The following is an 18,941-nucleotide window of genomic DNA, read 5'->3' as shown; positions in this document are numbered from 1 at the left end:
GCTAGCTCCATTTCTTTGCCATTCAGGCTTCTTATGTTGATAGTACCGATCTTTAACTCTGGTGATGTTGAGTTGGGGTGTGTTTTCAGATTTGTTCCAGTAGATGAACTTTTGCTGTTCGCCCTGGTTCCCTGGCAAAAACAATGCGGGGCCTTGTTTAACTGGGCAATGCCCCAGTTGGCATGAAATTTTGTCATGTCATACCATCATTTTGTATTTTGGTTTAAGCCAATAAGATTACAATTTGGTCTGCTAAATCCCAAATTGCCAGCCCATCCTCGTTCATTCAGTATCTCGGTAGATATCCAACAGGGTGCACCACGAGAAGGTGAGGATTGGACATTAGGTCAGAAGCACTGGTCAGGTCTCCGCATTCCTTTAAAGGCTATGTGGAGGTCTCCTCTCTGTTATACAGCTTTGACCATTAGAGGCTTTTGAAAAAAGCTGATGTGTTAAAAATTCATTAATATAAAACTTTGTGTATTTGAATTCTGTATAAAATTCATGGTTTTCAAATTGTCTCTGGACAGTTAGTTGGTTGGTTGTCCAAAACAATTTAATTATCCTCAGCTGTACAGATTATGCTGAAGCAACATGGTGTTGTCTACTACTGAATATGCAGGGTGTCCAAAAATTATCTTTACAATTTATATCCAATATAAAAAGTCAACCAGAAGTGTTAAAAAATATTGGGGGTTCCCCATTTTATGAAGAACTGATTAAAGTTTTCTGAATACCAAATTTTGACAAGTTTCTCTTTTTTTCATTTCTTCATTCCTCCTCTCAGTCGCAATGAATCCACAGGAGAAAGCACAGTGTGTTGAGTGATTTATTCAAACAAATCTGATACACAATTCCAACAAAGATTTATAACTTGTTACAACATATTGTCCCCATCAAGACCAACCATATGAGCTTGGTATAAAAAGTTTATGAAAACTGGAAGTGTGGAACACAAGAAAGAAGCAACTTGGCCTTGAACTTCTGAATAAAATGTCGGGTGTATTCAAGAGGCCTTTGTTCCACCCAAGTTCCAAGTTGACACAAACACAAGATTATGGGAGTTACATTTGCCCCATTGAGCAGTATATGATGTCTTGTGAAAACATTTGAAGTTGCATCAGTACAAGGTGCAACTCTTGCAAGAGATTTCTTTGTTGGATCTGTGTATCAGTTTTTGTTTGAATAGACCAGCGTTTCCCAAACTGTGTTCCGCGGCCCCCTTAGGGGCCGTAGGTTTTGTTGATGGGGGCGTGAAATAATGAAAACAAATTAAAATCTTTTAAGACTAAGTAGATTTTTTTTATCTTAAAAGAAACGTATTTAATTTTTATTATTTATTATTTCTTTTTTTATTTTAATGGAAAAAAAAATCGCACATTGGTGCAGGTTCACAAATTTTGCTTCCTGAGTATTTCAGCACTTAATGAATATTAATAAATATATGCTTATTCATATAAGTTTCATTTCAAAGCAGAAATCTAAGAATTGCAGTTTCAAATTATTTCACTGATATTGGTGTAGCAGGATTGAAAACACATCCATCACATTAAATTGTTATTAAACTTCTTTTATGCTGTTAATTCTTTCTTTATTACTAATCGTTTTACGTTTCATGTGCTTGTACTGCAAATGTACAATAACAATATATCTATCTATATAAAAATGAGATAATGTGCCATGTGAAATGTGTGTGTAAGATGCTAAAAATGTAATATTTGCATTTGATTTTTGCAATAGTCGCTGTGTATGTTTTGTATTGAATATAAATACAATAAATATTATAATAATAATATATGTCTATATATTACATTTTTTTTTCAAGCAGGAGCCATGGAATATTTTAATTTTTCCAAAGGGGCCCCTGACATCCAGAAGTTTGGGAAGCACTGGAATAGACCACTCATCACACTGTGCTTTCTCCTGTGGATTCATTATGACTAAAGGGAAGAATGAAGATCTGGGGGAGGAGGGAAATGAGAAACTTGTCAAAACTTAGTATTAAGGAAAATTTAGTGATTGTTCCTTTAAAATTGAACAACCCTATTTATACACCTTCTGGTTGACTTCTTATATTGGATAGAAGTGCCACTGACAGTTATGTAGTAAAGTTTTTGGACATCCTGTACTTTGAAACATGTGAATCTCAGTTGTCAAAAAGTTGGACATAAGATTTATTAATTAGAGCAGATGGTCATGCAGACAAATATATGGATTTATCCTATGAGGACCACGGAACTAATTTGCTTAGTGAACTTGGTGGGGGTGCTGGAGTATTATTCATCATCAAATTCCTGCCATGTACCCTCAAGGGGTGTACAGGATATGATAGTACTACATGAAAAAATTGCATCATTACTAACTTCCTATCTACAATTTTCCTCCAAATCAGTCTGTTACTTGTCAAGACTCCAACATTGTCAGATCTTATATTTCTATCGTCTAAGGCACTTTGTACCATATCAATCCACCTGTATCTTGGTCTTTCTCTGGGTCGTTTTCCTGCCTACCTAGCAGAGAACACTTGTTTTGCTAATCTTTCCTCTCCCATTCTGTTTAAGTGACCATACCACCTGAGATTAGCTCTGCTAACGCATTCCTGGATGCTGACAATGTCAAGTTCTTTCCTAATATCCTCGTTTTTAATATGATATTGCCGCTGATGCCATCTGTTCATGCCTCTAATCTTTCTCAGGACTCTCATATCTGCGGTCTCTAGTCTTTGGTCAAGACTTTACTTCTGACCCAGCTCTCAGATCCATAAGTTAAAACTGGTTTGAACACTGTCTTGTATACAGCTAATTTAGTGTACCGACTAATTTCTCTCTTATTCCATATGAATTTATTCATTTGATTTCCCACCATACCAGCTTTGCTGATTCTGTTGTCTATTTCCATATTTAATTTACCATCTTCACTAAAAATCGTGCCAAAGTAGCTGAAATGTTTTAATTGTTCCACAGGTTCTCCATTCACAACACAGTTGACATTTTCAATGATTCTGCCTATTTTCATTGTCTTTGTCTTTTTATTGCTGACCTTCATACCATATCTATTACAACAGCTATTCAATTTAGTCAGAGAATCTTGCAGACTTGTAGCGGATTTATTTAGAAGCATAACATCATCCGCATAAAGCAAAGAGCTGACATTAACATCTCCAATTTTGATATCATGTTTAATACCACTTTCCTTCATAATGTGATCCATATAGATAATGAATAGCAAAGGGGAGGGGATAATGTACATCCTTGTCTCACACCAGATTTAACATTAAACCATCTTCCTGTACCTCCTTCAATTCTAACTGCTGACTTAGAACTCAAATAAAGACCAAGTATTGCTTGATATAATGCCCCATTCACTCCATATAACTGCAGCGTATTGAATAGCTTCTCTCTTGGCACCTTGTCATATGCCTTTTCCAAATCGACAAAACTTAAATACAGATCTTTGTTATATTCCCATGCTTTCTCGACTATTTGTCGCAAAGCGAATATCTGATCCTGACAGCCTCTATTTGGCCTAAATCCAGCATGTTCTTCGCCCAGCTTTTCTTCCACAATTTTTCTCAATCGTTTCTCAAGTATACTTGCATAGATCTTGCCTGGAACACTCAGTAGGGAAATACCTCTGTAATTCTCACATTCAGTTTTATTTCCATTTTTATATATGGGTACTCTACTCCAATTTTTATATATGGGTAATCTACTCTACTTTTTATATATGAGAGCTCTACTCCAATCATCGGGTATTCGTCCCTCTGTCCAGGTTTTCTGAACTATGCAGTGCAGCCACTGTAAGACTTTTATACCACCATACTTCAGCATTTCTGGTCGAATATCATCTACTCATGCTGCCTTTCCACATTTCAAGCCTTTGATGGCTTTTTCTACTTCAAGTATGGATATGTATTCCTGACTGCATGCCTGGTCAGTGTTTTTTTACCACTGTGCTGTCATCACTGCTTGTTTCATTTAGCAGTTTTTCAAAGTAATTACTCCATACTTCAAGGATATCTTTTTCTCCTGTTTTCATGTCACCTTTATCATCTGTAACTCCTTTTACAGCACTCTTTCCTCCATTCTTAAGCTTCTTCAACAACCTCCAGAATATTTTGCCAGCTTCTTGATATTTATTTTCTATATTCTTGCCAAAGTCCTCCCATGACTTTTGTTTAGATAATTTTACACAGTGTTTAGCATTCTTGCATTTGTCTCTGTATTCTCTAAGAGCACAAGCTGACTTATTTGACAGGAACTTTTGATATGCTTTCTTCTTTTCCTTCACTGGCTCTTTAACTTCCTGTGTCCACCAGGGAGTTCTGATTTTTTTTATCCATGAAGACAACCTCACCACATGCCTCTCTGGCAGAATCAATCAATGTTTTCTTCAGAATTTGCCACTGATTCTCCAAGGTTTGATTCCTGTTCTCAAACTCACATTTTTTTTTCAATAATCTTTCTGTATTTTAGTCTACAGTTCACATCTGAGAGCTGCTCAACTTTTATTCGCTTTAAAACTTTCTTACATGTTATTCTTTTCAATATGAAATTCAATTTTATCCTGCTCAAGACTTAATAGTGATCACTTCCAATTTCAATTCCTCTGTACACTCTGGTGTCCTGCACCAGGGAGAAAACATCACTATCAACAATAACATAGTCAATGAGACTTTTCTTATTCCTAGCCTCTTCTCTCCATGTGAATTTGTGCACATTTTTATGTTGGAACATGGTGTTAGTAATAACCAGTCCATGCCTTGAGCAGAAATCCAACAGGTCTTTGCCATTATTATTAGCTTTGCGCTTTTCTCCAAATTTTCCCAAAATATTTTTGTATGTCTTACAATCATTTCCTACTCTGCTGGTTAGATCTCCAACAAGGACCAACTTTTCCTTTTTCATTGTGTCAGTTGCTTTTTCTAAAGCATCAAAAAATTCTTCCACTTCTACCTTAGTAGAACTTTCTGTGGGACCATAGGCACAAATAAGTCTCATTGTCCAGTTCCCCATTCTCATATTTGCCCACATTACTCTACTTGAGACTGACTGCCATTTAAGAAGATTAGCCTCGTATTTTGTGTTGTATACTATGGCTACTCCTTCTTTTCCTTGATTGTCATTCCCTGAATATAACATTTTGTATTTATTGCTCAGAAATATCTCACTAGTTTTGGTCTTTTTTGTTTCAGTCACTCCTATTATGTCGATCTGGTACTTATCTAATTCCTCAGCTAGCTCCATTTCTTTGCCATTCAGGCTTCTTACATTGATAGTACCGATCTTTAACTCTGGGTATGTTGAGTTGGGGTTTGTTTTCAGATTTGTTCCAGTAGCTGACTTTTCGCTGTTCGCCCTGGTTCCATGGCGAAAACAACGGGGGCTTGTTTAACTGGGCGACGCTCCAGCCGGCATGAAATTTTGTCATGTTGTACCATCATTTTTTATTTTGATTTAACCAATAAGAATACAATTTGGTCGGCTAAATCCCAAATTGCCAGCCCATCCTTGTTCGTTCAGTATCCAAGTAGATACCCAATAGGGTGCACCATGAGAAGGTGAGGATTGGACAATAGGTCAGAAGCCCTGGTCGGTTCTCCTCATTCCTTTAATGGCTATGTGGTGGTCTCCTCTCAGTTATACAGCTTTCCCATGTTAAATTTTTGGAAAGAAATAACATCACACTCCAACCTTCTGAATAGTCCACTTGGAATCATCATTTCCACTCTATACAAGTGGTATAATTCTTTCCCCCCCCCCATGTTTTTTAGTTTCAGGTATTTTTATCAGTGCCGCTGACAGTTATGTAGTATTTTCAACTTTGAATATATAGGAACTAGATTCTACTGCCACATTATATTTATTGTTTCAGTTATAACTGACAAAAAATTTTCATGGATCACTATTCCATGGAGGAATCGATACATTTTTACTGATTATGATAATAAGGCAGAAAAGTGTTGTGAGAGAGAAGTTCATGGTAAACTTCAGTATGTAGTAGGATGCAGAATTCATTAGCAGCATTATTGCACACTATTGCTTTAAGGAAATAGCTCAAAAGAAAACAGATAATAATTTATTGCTAATTTATGCCAAGTTCTGCATAAAATGCAGTACTTGGTGATAAAGATCTAGTAGAACACCATGTAAAAGTTTTAAGGATAGCAAAGGTAGTAAAAATTCCTTTACTATAATTAATAAAGAAATTGTTGAGAAATGAATTTCTTCTTTCTTCTCACCAAGGATTTAGCAAGAGTCATATATAAAGGACAGTATGCAAAGGCCATAGAGGACAACACAAAAAAATGAACAAATTCAAACCATTATAATGGGGGAAATATCTGAATTAGCAAAGCTTGAAAATGATTTGAACAACTATCATTTACCTGTGACTTTAAATTTTTTAGGAAATGATAACGTAGACTAAAATATTAATTAAAAAACTTTAATCAAAATCTTCCTATATTTCGGCAATGTTGCATTGCCATCTTCTGGGAACATAAAAACTATTATAAGTACATGCATCTTCAGCCCCATTTGCTCGTTGTTAGTGCCTGCGTGTACATATCATAGTTTTATGTTCCCAGAAGATGGCAATGTAACATTGCCGAAATATAGGAAGGTATTGATTAAAGTTTTTTAATTAATATTGTAATATACGTTGTTATTTCCTAAAAAATGTAGTCGTGCAACCAACGAATAAGTTTATCTACAAGAAGTATCATTTACCTGATCCTTTAATGCCAGCTCATAAGCAAGATATATGTTAAGATGTGTTGTGTGTGTTTAAATTTTCACTTTAGATAAGATTTAGAATACAGATTGCACATTGTTTCTAAACTGTTAGCCTGGTTGGTTGAGTAGTTAATGTATTTACTCTCCAACCAACAGGCTGCAAGTTTGAATCTGCCATGGATGTGATGTTTGTGAATGTCTTCAAGGGGAAAAATGAATTTTATCATAGGTGGGAGACCACCCACCACCCCATTTATAGAAGCCTGAAGTTGTGTTAAAAAGTTCCATGTTTGGTGTTTAGAGCAGAGTTTACAGACTAATAAAAAATACTTATTAGCCCCATGGTATGAATGCCCTATAAATATACAAAAAACATTTCATGTGGCAAGAACCACATAAAGAAAGGGTGGGGAGCATATGAACTCGAGATGTGGCTATGATTATATTCAAGCTATTGAGTTGCACTTACTTTGCTTAAAATAATGCATGCTTACGAATCTAAACACACACACACAGTATCTACCAATAATTGTCCGGATACTCCTGTTATTTAAGTTATGGAACATTCCAGGTCTGTTAATAACATGCATATGAACTCAAGATGTGGCTATGATTATATTCAAGCTATTGAGTTGCACTTACTTTGCTTAAAATGCTTCTAATTATCATCATTTTTTAGAAAGCAAGCACAAGTTGCTTAAAATAATGCATGCTTAAGAATCTAAAAATACACACACACTATCTAACAATAATTGTCCAGACACTCCTGTTATTTAAGTTATGGAACATTCCAGGTCTGTTAATAACATAAAAACTGGTCTACAGATAGTAACAAGTAGTATTTCATCGTAGCAGTTGAAATACAGGTGGTATGGCAACACGATATGAACTCCGTGACTTCAAGAGAAGTGTCATCGTAGGCTGTCACGTTTGTGGCATGTCCATACATGCCATTGGCACTCAACTGGAGCATCCAAAATCAATGGTTGGCAACATGATCAACATATGGAGATGTTCTGACATCACTAGTGTAAGAAAACTCCAAGTGGGCGTCGAAAATGACTGACAAATCGTCCGATAGCATCCACTAAAAAGAGGGTTGCAGCAGATAAGCAGCTCTTCTCTGTTTCTCTTGAACCAGTCCATTCCACAATGTCATTAAACCACTCTTTGGTTGGCTCTTTTCCCTTCAACTTTCCCTTGTAATATAGTTCTTGTCAGATGGCCTGAGGAACCTCTCAGAAGATGTCGTGCAAATCTAGTCTTTCTTTGCATAATGTTTTTAAGCAGTGTTCTTTCCATCCCAACTCTTCTTAAAACTTCTTGATTTGATATTCTCTTTGTATAGCTAATCTTTTACATCCTTCTATAACACCACATTTCCAATGCATTAATTCTTTCCATATCTCTCTTTCTGAGTGTCCATGACTCACTTCCATAACTTACAATACTCCAAACTGTTGCTTTAACTATTCCAATTCTCACACCTATTTTAATATTCTTATTTATTAAAATTCTCTTCATTTCCATAAATGCCAATTTAGCCTAAACAACTACCTAAATATTGAAGTCTTTCCACTTCTTCTAAAATCTTTCCTCCACATCTTATCTTTTGCATTATCTCCTATTTTTCTGCCCATTATCATTGTCTTGGTCTTCTTTGTGTTAATCCTTAGTCCGTACTGTTTACAGGAGTTTTCAATTCTTTGAACAATTTGTTGTAATCCATTTTTGCTTTTTGCCATCACCACTACATCATACGCATACCATAAGTTATTGATGATTCTTCCATTTATTTTTATTCCTTCTACATCCTCAAGTGCCTCTGTAAGCATCTGTTCATTATAAATTAAAATGGTGATAACTTACATCCTTGTGTAACTCCTCTCTCCACCTGGAATTCTCCTGTTTCCTCCCCATTTACACATACTAACGTTGTTTGTGTCCAATATATTCTCTTTAAGATTTCCAAATCATACGAGTCAATATCAATATTTTCTAGAATACCAAAAAGCCTTTTATGTTTCACTGTATCAAATGCCTTTTCAAAATCTAGAAACCCCAAAAACACCTTTCCACAATGGTTTAGTGTTTTTCCCCCAATAATTCTTAAACAAGTTTAAGAATTATTGGGGGGGGGAACACTAAACTTCTAGTTCCTCTGTTGGTTCAGAAACCAAACTGTTCTTCATTCATTTCTTTTTCTATTTTACTCTTAATTCTCTCCAAAATTATTTTTGCCATGTGAATTATGACTTATCATTCTAATATTATTAGTCTAAAACTCCCATCTTTTTTTGGAAACTCCTCTGGTAATTCTTGTCCCTTGTAAATTCCGTTAATAATTTTGCCATAACTCTTCCATACCTTTTTCACCTATATTTTTTATAAGTTCTATCTGTATACCATCTATTCCGGGGGGTTTTCCTTCTTTCATCTTTTGAATTGCTAGATTCATTTCCTCCTTCTTGATGTATAACCTCTGCCCACTATACCCTTTCGGTTGATTTTCTCCTCTTTCTCTGTCTTCATACAGTTCACCTATATATTCCTTCCATTTCTGTAATATCTTCTCTTTTTCTATCAAGATTTCACTCTCTCATTCTTGACTGCCGCAAACTTATATCTTTCTCCTTCCTGTCATATTAATGTTTTTATTAACACCTTTTATGTCATTTCTTTCTGTCTTTGCTGTTGTGTCTACTCATTTCATCTAACCACTCTTCCTATTTCCTTCTTATCTCTCTTTGTAACTCCCTATTCAAGTCTTTATACTGCTTTTTTTTTTTTTTCCTCCTCTGTTTTACTATTAACTAGCTTTCTTCTTTTTGTTATTTTTCTCAAAATACTTTCCATTATCCATGGTTTTTTTCTTTTCTCTCTTTCCTCTTTTTTTTTAACAAAATGTAATTCTGTAGCAATAATTATGCTTTCCTTCCGAATCTTCCATTTTTCACTTGCATTATCACTTACTTGTATATTTCTCTCCTTCATTTCTTCCCCTACTTTCTTTGTGAATTTATTCGCCGTATTTGGTATTTTCAGCTGCTCTATATTCCATGATTTATTTTGTTTCTTTGTAATTACTTTTTTTAACTTAATTTTCATCTTAGTTGATAACAATATATGATCTGTATTACAATCTGCTCCTGGATATGTTGTCACATATTTTACATTATTTCTGTATCTTTTGTTTATCAAAAGATATAGAATCTTTTGATAAACAATCAATTATATCACTTGATTGTTTATCAAAATGTTAGATAATCAATTATCCAACATAATCTATCTAATTTCTTCTATTATTTATATCCCCTGGGGCTTTCCACATATACAATCTTCTTGGATGTTTTTTAAACCAAGTGTTCATAATTGTCAACTCATGTTTTCTACAGAAATCCAACAACATATCTCCGCTTTCATTTCTCACTCCTAATCCATATAGCCCAACAATATCTTCCTCCCTTCCTCTTTTGATTTTTGCATTCATATCGCCCTGTATTATAATGATATCTTTTGTGTCTTTACATTTCAAACCCTTTTCTATATCACCATAAACTGTCTCTACATCCTCATAATCACAAGTAGGTAAATATATCTGAATAAGTAAAATATTTCTTGGTTTTGCTTTTCTTTACCACCAAAACTCTGTCTGAGATTTGCCAGTAGCCTTCCACACATATCCTGCCACTTGTTTATTCAGTATTATACCTACACCTGCTTGATGTTTCTCCTCTTCTCCTGAGTAAATGGAGATTAACAAATGGAGACGTTCTGGCATCAGTAGTGCAGGAAAATTCCCAGAGTGGCTGTCGAAAATGACTGACAGGAGAGTGTTAAAATGGGTGACATGCGAAAACTGGCTACAATTGGCACAGACCGTCTGTGATGAGTTTCACAGCACCAGTAACACAATAGTGAGCACTAATACTATACAAAAAGGACTCCATTTATTGGGTTTCCATGGAAGAGCAGTGGAACACAAGCCAAACATCACAATAATGAACAAGGCAGTTCGTATTGCCTAGTGCAAAGAGCATGTGGACTGGACAATTGACTAGCAGAAAATTGTACTCTGGAGGGCAGAGTGTAGGTGTGGAGGCAGCCTGGTGAATATTTGTTACCACAGTGTGTTGTACCCACAGTAAAGTTTGGTGGTGGAGAAGTAATGGTGTGGGATGCATTCGGATGGTTTGGAGTAGGATCACTGGTCATTGTCCATAGTTCCATGAAGGCAGCTCAGTACGGTGATTGATATTCTGGATAATCAGGTGCTGCCTACACTGTGAAGTTTTTATGGAATGGTATGAAGAGATGGGTGTTAAACGACTGCGCAGAGTCCTGACCTCAACCCCATCGAACACCTGTGGGATAAAATGGAGTGGCAATTGAGGTCCAGAGCAGCATGTCCTCGATCTGTCGTTGAATTCAGTGCTGTTTTGATGGAGACAAATTCCACCTGATGTCTGCTGCACATTGGCAGAAAGCCTCCCTGAAAGGGTGCAGGAGGGATCACAGCCAAAGGTGGACATTCCCAATATTAGGGTTTGGTTGCTAATCAATTGTAAATTGCTAGTGTCCAGACAATTTATTAGTGGATAGTGTATATTATATACTCATAAGCAAGATATGCAAGAATTAAAATGTGCTCTATATATATTAAAAAAAAAAAAATGTTCCAGAATAGCTACAATTAGTCATTCTAGACAATAAAATCAGTTAAAAAATTGTGTGCATCTGTACATGCACACTCTTATATCCAAGCATACTTTGGATACATGCAACTTGGAAAAGGGCATTAATTCCTTAAAAGTGACTTCAAATGACCTTCAAACCAGGAGGGTGGTTTGTGTCAATGCCTATTGGCTTAGTGAAAAACAAAATGAGAGCATCAGTTGGCATTCCTTACTAGCAAATTGCAACAAGTTGAAATAAATAATAGACAGAGTAAATTTACTAGATGTTTTGATAGACATTGTATAATTTTTTAAATAAGGCAGAGAGTAACCTCATTTTTTTCTTTCCCTTTGCAATTTATATTTTATTAGAAAGCTTCTAATTTTTTAAGTCTAGGAGCTCTCGAATTATCTGTTTTTTTGATCAGTCTGGTTTTTTTTCAGCACATTAAAATAAAGTGCATATGCAATTATCCAACAAAATTAATATCTTATATATATTTGTACATATGTTAATGCTATAGGTTTATAGTGAGCCAATTTTACCATTAGTGCTTATTAGTGAATGATGAAGAGAAAGATACACAAAACATTTCAATATCAAATGCAAAGAAAGAGGAGAATTGTGAACAATAAGTATACCACTCATTGAGTACAGTGACAAAAGAACTTTATGTTGTTTCCATGCATGAAAGATTTATTTGTGAACCTATAGTACAATAACCATGGGGTGGGCTAAGGATTTTTTTTTGTTCTGTTTTTATTAATTTATATATTTTTTGCCTAATCTACTTTATAAAAAATCTACTTTGGAGACCTAAATAGCACAGAAGGCAATCCCTGACATTTAGAAATGTTTGGGTAAAATTTGATTAAAACAACAAACCTACCTCCTTGATTTCTGTTCAACACATGGATCAGTCATTACAATGTTCCAACATAAAGATATGCATGAATTCACAATCCAAGAACACATACAGTAAATTTAAAAAAAAAAAAAAAATCTTACTCTACTATTGTTGCACAATAATATACTGGTTCAGAATACACAATAATTACACTGAATACAGCAGTATACAGGTTTTAAACCAAAGGGTTAACCATATAGTTTTGGGCAGGATAAAAATGAATATCACATTAAAAGAAAACCGTGTACTACAGTTTGAAACTAATACAAGTAATGCTAATTGTCAAAAGTAAGGGGAAAGAGTGTCTTATAATAAGAGGTGTGTTTATAGCTTACATTTCTGAATATTGTGTACATAATAGAATTCAGCTTATGCCAAAGTGTGTAGCCACAAGAATTAATAAGATGTAGCAAAATTTAGGTGTTGGTTATTCATGATGATACTATTAAAAATTAACATGGATGAATTAATAAAAATATAAATTATAAGTAATTAACTTACAGCTGTGCATAAAATATCTCTTTCTAGGAAAAGGTATTAAAAAGAGAAGTTGCAAATTCTGGGCTTTCAAACTTACCTCATGATGGAACTGATTCTGCATTAGGTAATAGTTTTTTAAATGTTAGCATCTAAGAATTATATACATGTTAAGGAGTGACTGACTGACAGACCTCAATGAGTTCATGAAGCAAAATTTGAAAATGGCAGCTTTGATATACAACTTCAGAGAAAAGGCTGAAATTTTAGAGTTCAAGTAGCTCAAAAAATTGACTTTACAAAAATATGTTTGTACTTTTCTTACTTTAACTTCTAAAAATGCTTCAAGGTATTGCAATGGTACATATTAATTGTTTAGGGCTGGGGAAAATGAATAAATGTTCCTGTCTGCACTACTCTTCTAATTCTTGTGTTTTAGAAATGGAAAAAAAAAAAAATATATTTTTTAAAACATTGGATTTTTTTTTTAATTCTGCAGACTACTAATAGATTCTGTACACTGTCACTGTTTATCCTGCATCCCACCTAGTTTCATCTCCATCTTGAGTAGGTAGGCACATTTTCTCTGCTATCATCAACAACATTCCTGCTTTACTTTTCTTCACAGAAAGTACTGTAACCATCCATCTCTATTCCTCTCAATACATCATCCATCCATCCATGTTTTACTTATACCAGCGAGTTTTGGACAAATCAGTTTAATCAGTACAGTAAATTCTTCCCCTTTATTCCTGGTGTTCCCAGACATGCACAGTAACTTATGTTTAGGTCAATATAACCATCCCAACCCATGCCACTCTTGGCTATGAGATGATTCTTCATCTTCATTGTCTTGTACTGACCCAACTGATCAACCAGAAAACAAACAAGACCTTATCCTTGCGCTGAAGGAGGAGTGGGCCAGTTTGCCTCAAGAACTGAATCACTTGGTGCTAAGCATGGTACAATGTTGTGAGAACTGCATTGCAGTTTGGGATGGATATATTCCATACTGAAATGTCTCCCAGCCTAGTTTTCTGTAAGCACTGTACATTAATTCCTTAACTGCATCCTTAGGAAATTTGTAACTTTTGCCAAAAAATGCATTTCAAATTAATTTTTACAAAACTTATAACATGTTTTTTGTGTAATATAATTTATTAGTTTGCTGGCAATAAATTTTTGTCCACATTTGGCTATAATCATGAACATTTTTTCATATACATGCTGTTCTTCCTTAGCTTTTTCCTTCCTGTTCTTCCTTAACATGCGGTTAAAATGCTGTTCTTCCTTAGCTTTTGGACACCAGTGTATTTGGTGAATACTATTCGGTAGTGAACTTGGAAGCTCATATAGACAACCTAAAATGACTATCTAGTAATATTTCTATATATGCTTGATTGAGAACACTTTACGAAAGTGTTGTTAATTGTAGTGCAGCAGCCACCCACGAAAGGTTTACAAATAAACCTTTTGTGAGTAGGGCAACATAAAAAAACATATTTTCCATTTGGAATTGTTTTTCATTGATTGCATATCACACCAAACATTTCTGAATGTAAGCAATAGTGAAGTAAGAACTTAGCTATTTCATGCATAAAATTTCCCTTTTCTGAGAATAAATTGTCAGAACATGACCACATAAAAATATTATATTAAATTTCCACTTCTACTCATGATTTTCACAAAAGATGGCCATTATTTTTCATATGCTTATGAAACAAAATTATTAATAGTAATCATGAGTAGGTGAACAAGTTAGTTGTTCACCTGCTCAGAATACTGCATGTAATGAGAATTCATGTAACTCTATCAAGCAGTGTTACATTGATATTAAAGAAATTGCCGATCTTAGATGCCCATTTCCTGCTTGAGATTAATAGATGCATGACCAATTTCCAGACAGACTGCACATAGTCCTCATTATATATATCTTAGATTATTTTTTTGTTGAGTACATAGCGTACACATCAGTAGTGACTTAACTATTAGAAGTAGACAAAATTATACATGCCACAGCTTTACTCTGGATGATACATGGCGAGAGCAGGTTGGATATATGCCACTCTATTTAGCACTCACATTAAACTTGTTCATCAAAGATAAAACTGTTACTTTGCAAGATTCCATTCATAATATTTATATTTAAAATACTGACATTTCTTTTAGAATGTCAGTTTTGCAATACAGCATGATCACATTTTATGTGAGGAATGCATTCCTGAAGTCTTCACATAATTCAGGACTAATTTTTTTTTCATAATAAATATAAAGTGGGAGGATGGATGCATGTTTGGAGCCTATAAATTTACAATCATTATTGCATACTTTTGCTTTTAAACATGATAATTTTATTTATCATGTAATCATATTCATTTAAAATGCAGTTAGTCCTCAACCACTTACCAAACACTACTCACTCCTCCACCCCACTAACCAGGGTGTTATTGCTGTCTTCGAGGCATATTATTTAAGAAATACTTTTGCTTAGGTTATTGTTGCTATTGAGAATGAGAAAACCCTTAGAGACATTTGGAAGGATTTAATATCTATTGTACTTGCATTCTACAAAGAATGTTGTTATAACATGGAGAGAGGTGAGTGCATAATATGAATGGTGATTGAAAGAAGTTGCTGCTGAAAACATACGTTCGTACCTTCATAGGATTCTACAAAAGTCTTACAAGAAACTGATGACAAAGTGCTACTAGCTAAAAAGTTGGAATTTGACAATGAAGGTGCAGGAAAGTTATGAGAAGCTAAGGAAGTAAGTTCCCAAATGAAGATCTTATAGAGCCAGAAGCACAAAATTGCAAAGGAAGAGAGGGGAAGTAGATCAAGCTGAATCTACAAAAAAAGGATTGGCAAAGGCATTTGCCTTAGTTAATAAGACAGTTTGAGCTATTTGGGGGAATCAAAGCTGTATAACTGAGAGGAGACCTCCGCATAGCCTTTAAAGGAATGCGGAGAACTGACCAGGGCTTCTGACCTAATGTCCAATCCTCACCTTCTCGTGGTGCACCCTGTTGGGTATCTACCTGGATACCAAACGAACGAGAATGGGCTGGCAATTTGGGATTTAGCCAACCAAATTGTATTCTTATTGGCTTAAACCAGTATACAAAATGATGTTAAAACATGACAAAATTTCATGCTGGCTGGGGCATCGCCTGGTTACACAAGACCCCCTGTTGTTTTCACCAGGGCGAACAGCGAAAAATCAGCTACTGGAACAAACCCTAAAACACACCCCAACTCAACATCACCAGAGTTAAAGATCGGCACCATCAACATAAGAAGCCTGAATGGCAAAGAAATGGAGCTAGCTGAGAAATTAGATAAGTACCAGATCGACATAATAGGAGTGACTGAAACAAAAAAGACAAAAACTGGTGAGATCTTTCTGAGCAATAAATACAAAATGTTATATTCAGGCAATAACAATCAAGGAAAAGAAAGAATAGCTATAGTATTCAACACAAAATACGAGGCTAATCTTCTTGAATGGCAGGCAGTCTCTCAAGTAGAGTGATGTGGGCAAATATGAGAATGGGGAACTAGACAATGAGACTTATTTTTGCCTATGGTTCCACAGAAGGTTCTACTAAGATAGAAGTGGAGGAATATTTTGATGCTTTAGAAAAAGCAACTGACACAATGAAAAAGGAAAAGTTGGTCCTGGAGAAAATTTGGAGGAAAGAGGAAAGCTAATAATAATGGCAAATACCTGTTGGATTTCTGCTCAGGACATGGACTGGTTATTATTAACACCATGTTCCAACATAAAAATGTACACAAATTCATATGGAGAGAAGAGGCAAGGAATAAGAAAAGTCTCATTAACTATGTTATTGTTGATAGTGATTTTTTCTCCCTGGTGTAGGACACCAGAGTGTACAGAGGATTTGAAATTGGAAGTGATCACTATAGTCTTGAACATGATAAAACTGAATTTCATATTGAAAAGAATAACATGTAAGAAAGTTTTAAAGCGAATAAAAGTTGAGCAGCTCTCGATGTGAACTGTAGACTAAAATACACAAAGTTTGTTGAAGAAAAAATGAGAGTTTGAGAACAGGAACCAAACCTTTGAGATTCAGTGGCAAAACTTGAAGAAAACCCTGATTGATTCAGCTAGAGAGGCATGTGGTGAGGTTGTCTGCAAGGATAGAAAAATCAGAACTCTGTGGTGGACACAGGAAGTGAAATTGGCAGTGAAGTTAAAGAAAAAAGCATATCAAAAGTTCCTGGCAAATCAGTCAGCTTGTGCTCTTAGAGAATATAGAGACAAATGTAAGAAAGCTAAACAAAAGTCATGGGAGGACTTTGGTAAGAACATGGAAAATAAATATCAAGAAGGTGACAAAATATTCTGGAGGTTGTAGAAGAAGCTTAGAAATGGAGGAAAGAGTGCTGTAAAAGGAGTTAGAGATGATAAAGGTGACATGAAAAGGTTATTTCGAAAAATTGCTAAATGAAACAAGCAGTGATAGCACAGTGGTAAAAAACACTCAACAGGCATATAGTTAGGAATACATATCCATACTTGAAGTAGAAAAAGCTATCAAAGGCTTGAAATGTGGAAAGGCAGGAGTAGATGATATTCGATCAGAAATGCTGAAGTATGGTGGTATAAAACTCTTACAGTGGCTGTGCTGCATAGTTCAGAAGGCCTGGACAGAGGGATGAATTCCCGATGATTGGAGTAGAGTTCTAATAGTATCCATATATAAAAAGGGGAAATATAACTGAATGTGAGAATTACAGAGGTATTTCTCTACTGAGTGTTCCTGGTAAGATTTATGCCAGTATACTTGAGAAACGGTTGAGAAGAATTGTGCAAGAAAAGCTTGGTGAAGAACAAGCTGAATTCAGGCCAAATAGAGGCTGTCAGGATCAGATCTTCACTTTACGACAAATAGTTGAGAAAGCATGGGAATATAACAAAGATCTGTATTTAAGTTTTGTAGATCTGGAAAAGGCATATGACAAGGTGCCAAGATAGAAGCTATTCAGTACGCTGCAGTTATATGGTGTCATTGGGCCATTATATCAAGCAATACTTAGTCTTTATTTGAGTTGTAAGTCAGCAGTTAGAATTGAAGGAAGTACACGAAGATGGTTTAATGTAAAATCTGGTGTGAGACAAGGATGTACATTATCCCCTCTGTTATTCACTATCTATATGGATCACATTATGAAGGAAAGTGGTATTAAACATGATATCAAAATTGGAGATGTTAATGTCGGCTCTTTGCTTTATGCAGACGATGTTATACTTCTAAATAAATCCTCTACAAGCTTGGGAGATTCCCTGACTAAATTGAATAACTGTTGTAATAGATACGGTATGAAGGTCAGCAATAAAAAGACAAAGACAATGAAAATAGGCAGAATCGTTGAAAATGTCAACTGCGTTGTGAACGGAGAACCTGTGGAACAAGTAAAACATTTCAGCTACTTAGGCACGATTTTTAGTGAAGATGGTAAATTAAATATGGAAATAGACAACCGAATCAACAAAGATGGTATGGTAGGAAGTCAATTGAATAAATTCATATGGAATAAGAGAGAAATTAGTCAGAACACTAAATTAGCTGTATACAAGTCAGTGTTTAAACCAGTTTTAACTTTGTGGATCTGAGAGATCAGTCAGAAGTAAAACACTTGACCAAAGACTAGAGACCGCAGATATGAGAGTCCTGAGAAAGATTAGAGGCATCAACGGCAATATCATATTAAAAACGAGGATATTAGTAAAGAACTTGACATTGTCAGCATCCAGGAATGCGTTTGCAGAGCTAATCTCAGGTGGTATGGTCACTTAAACAGAATGGGCAAAGAAAGATTAGCAAAACAAGTGTTCTCTGCCAGGTTGGCAGGAAAACGACCCAGAGGAAGACCAAGATATTATTGGGTTGATACAGTACAAAGTGCCTTAGACGATAGAAATATGAGATATGATAGTGTTGGAGTCTTGACAAGTAACAGAATGATTTGGAGGAAAATTATAGATAGAAAGGATTTTTACATGTAGTACTATCATATCCTGTATGCCCCTTGAGGGTATGTGTCAGAAATTTACTGATGATGAGAAAAGACTAACATGGAGAGATTTAGCAAAGTAGAAAGAATGATGCAGT

At 35.2% G+C, this 18,941-nt stretch overlaps 1 protein-coding gene across 1 annotated transcript in view; it reads left to right on the top strand.

The window, feature by feature from the left end:
- LOC150098880 (phosphatidylinositol 4-phosphate 5-kinase type-1 alpha-like) overlaps positions 1-18,941 on the top strand; it is a 322,543-nt gene that overhangs the window by 140,367 nt on the left and 163,235 nt on the right. Inside the window, exon 10 of the mRNA XM_090405835.1 lies at positions 12,850-12,925. Within this exon, the coding sequence (XP_090261961.1) occupies positions 12,850-12,925 (76 nt within the window). The remainder of the gene's footprint in view (positions 1-12,849; positions 12,926-18,941) is intronic.

This window comes from Typopeltis vanoorti, chromosome 15, assembly GCF_054136105.1.
Source record: "Typopeltis vanoorti isolate ZY-2024b chromosome 15, IOZ_Tvanoo_1.0, whole genome shotgun sequence".
Taxonomy (NCBI): Eukaryota; Metazoa; Arthropoda; class Arachnida; order Uropygi; family Thelyphonidae; genus Typopeltis; species Typopeltis vanoorti.
This window is presented reverse-complemented; position numbering and strand designations above follow the sequence as displayed.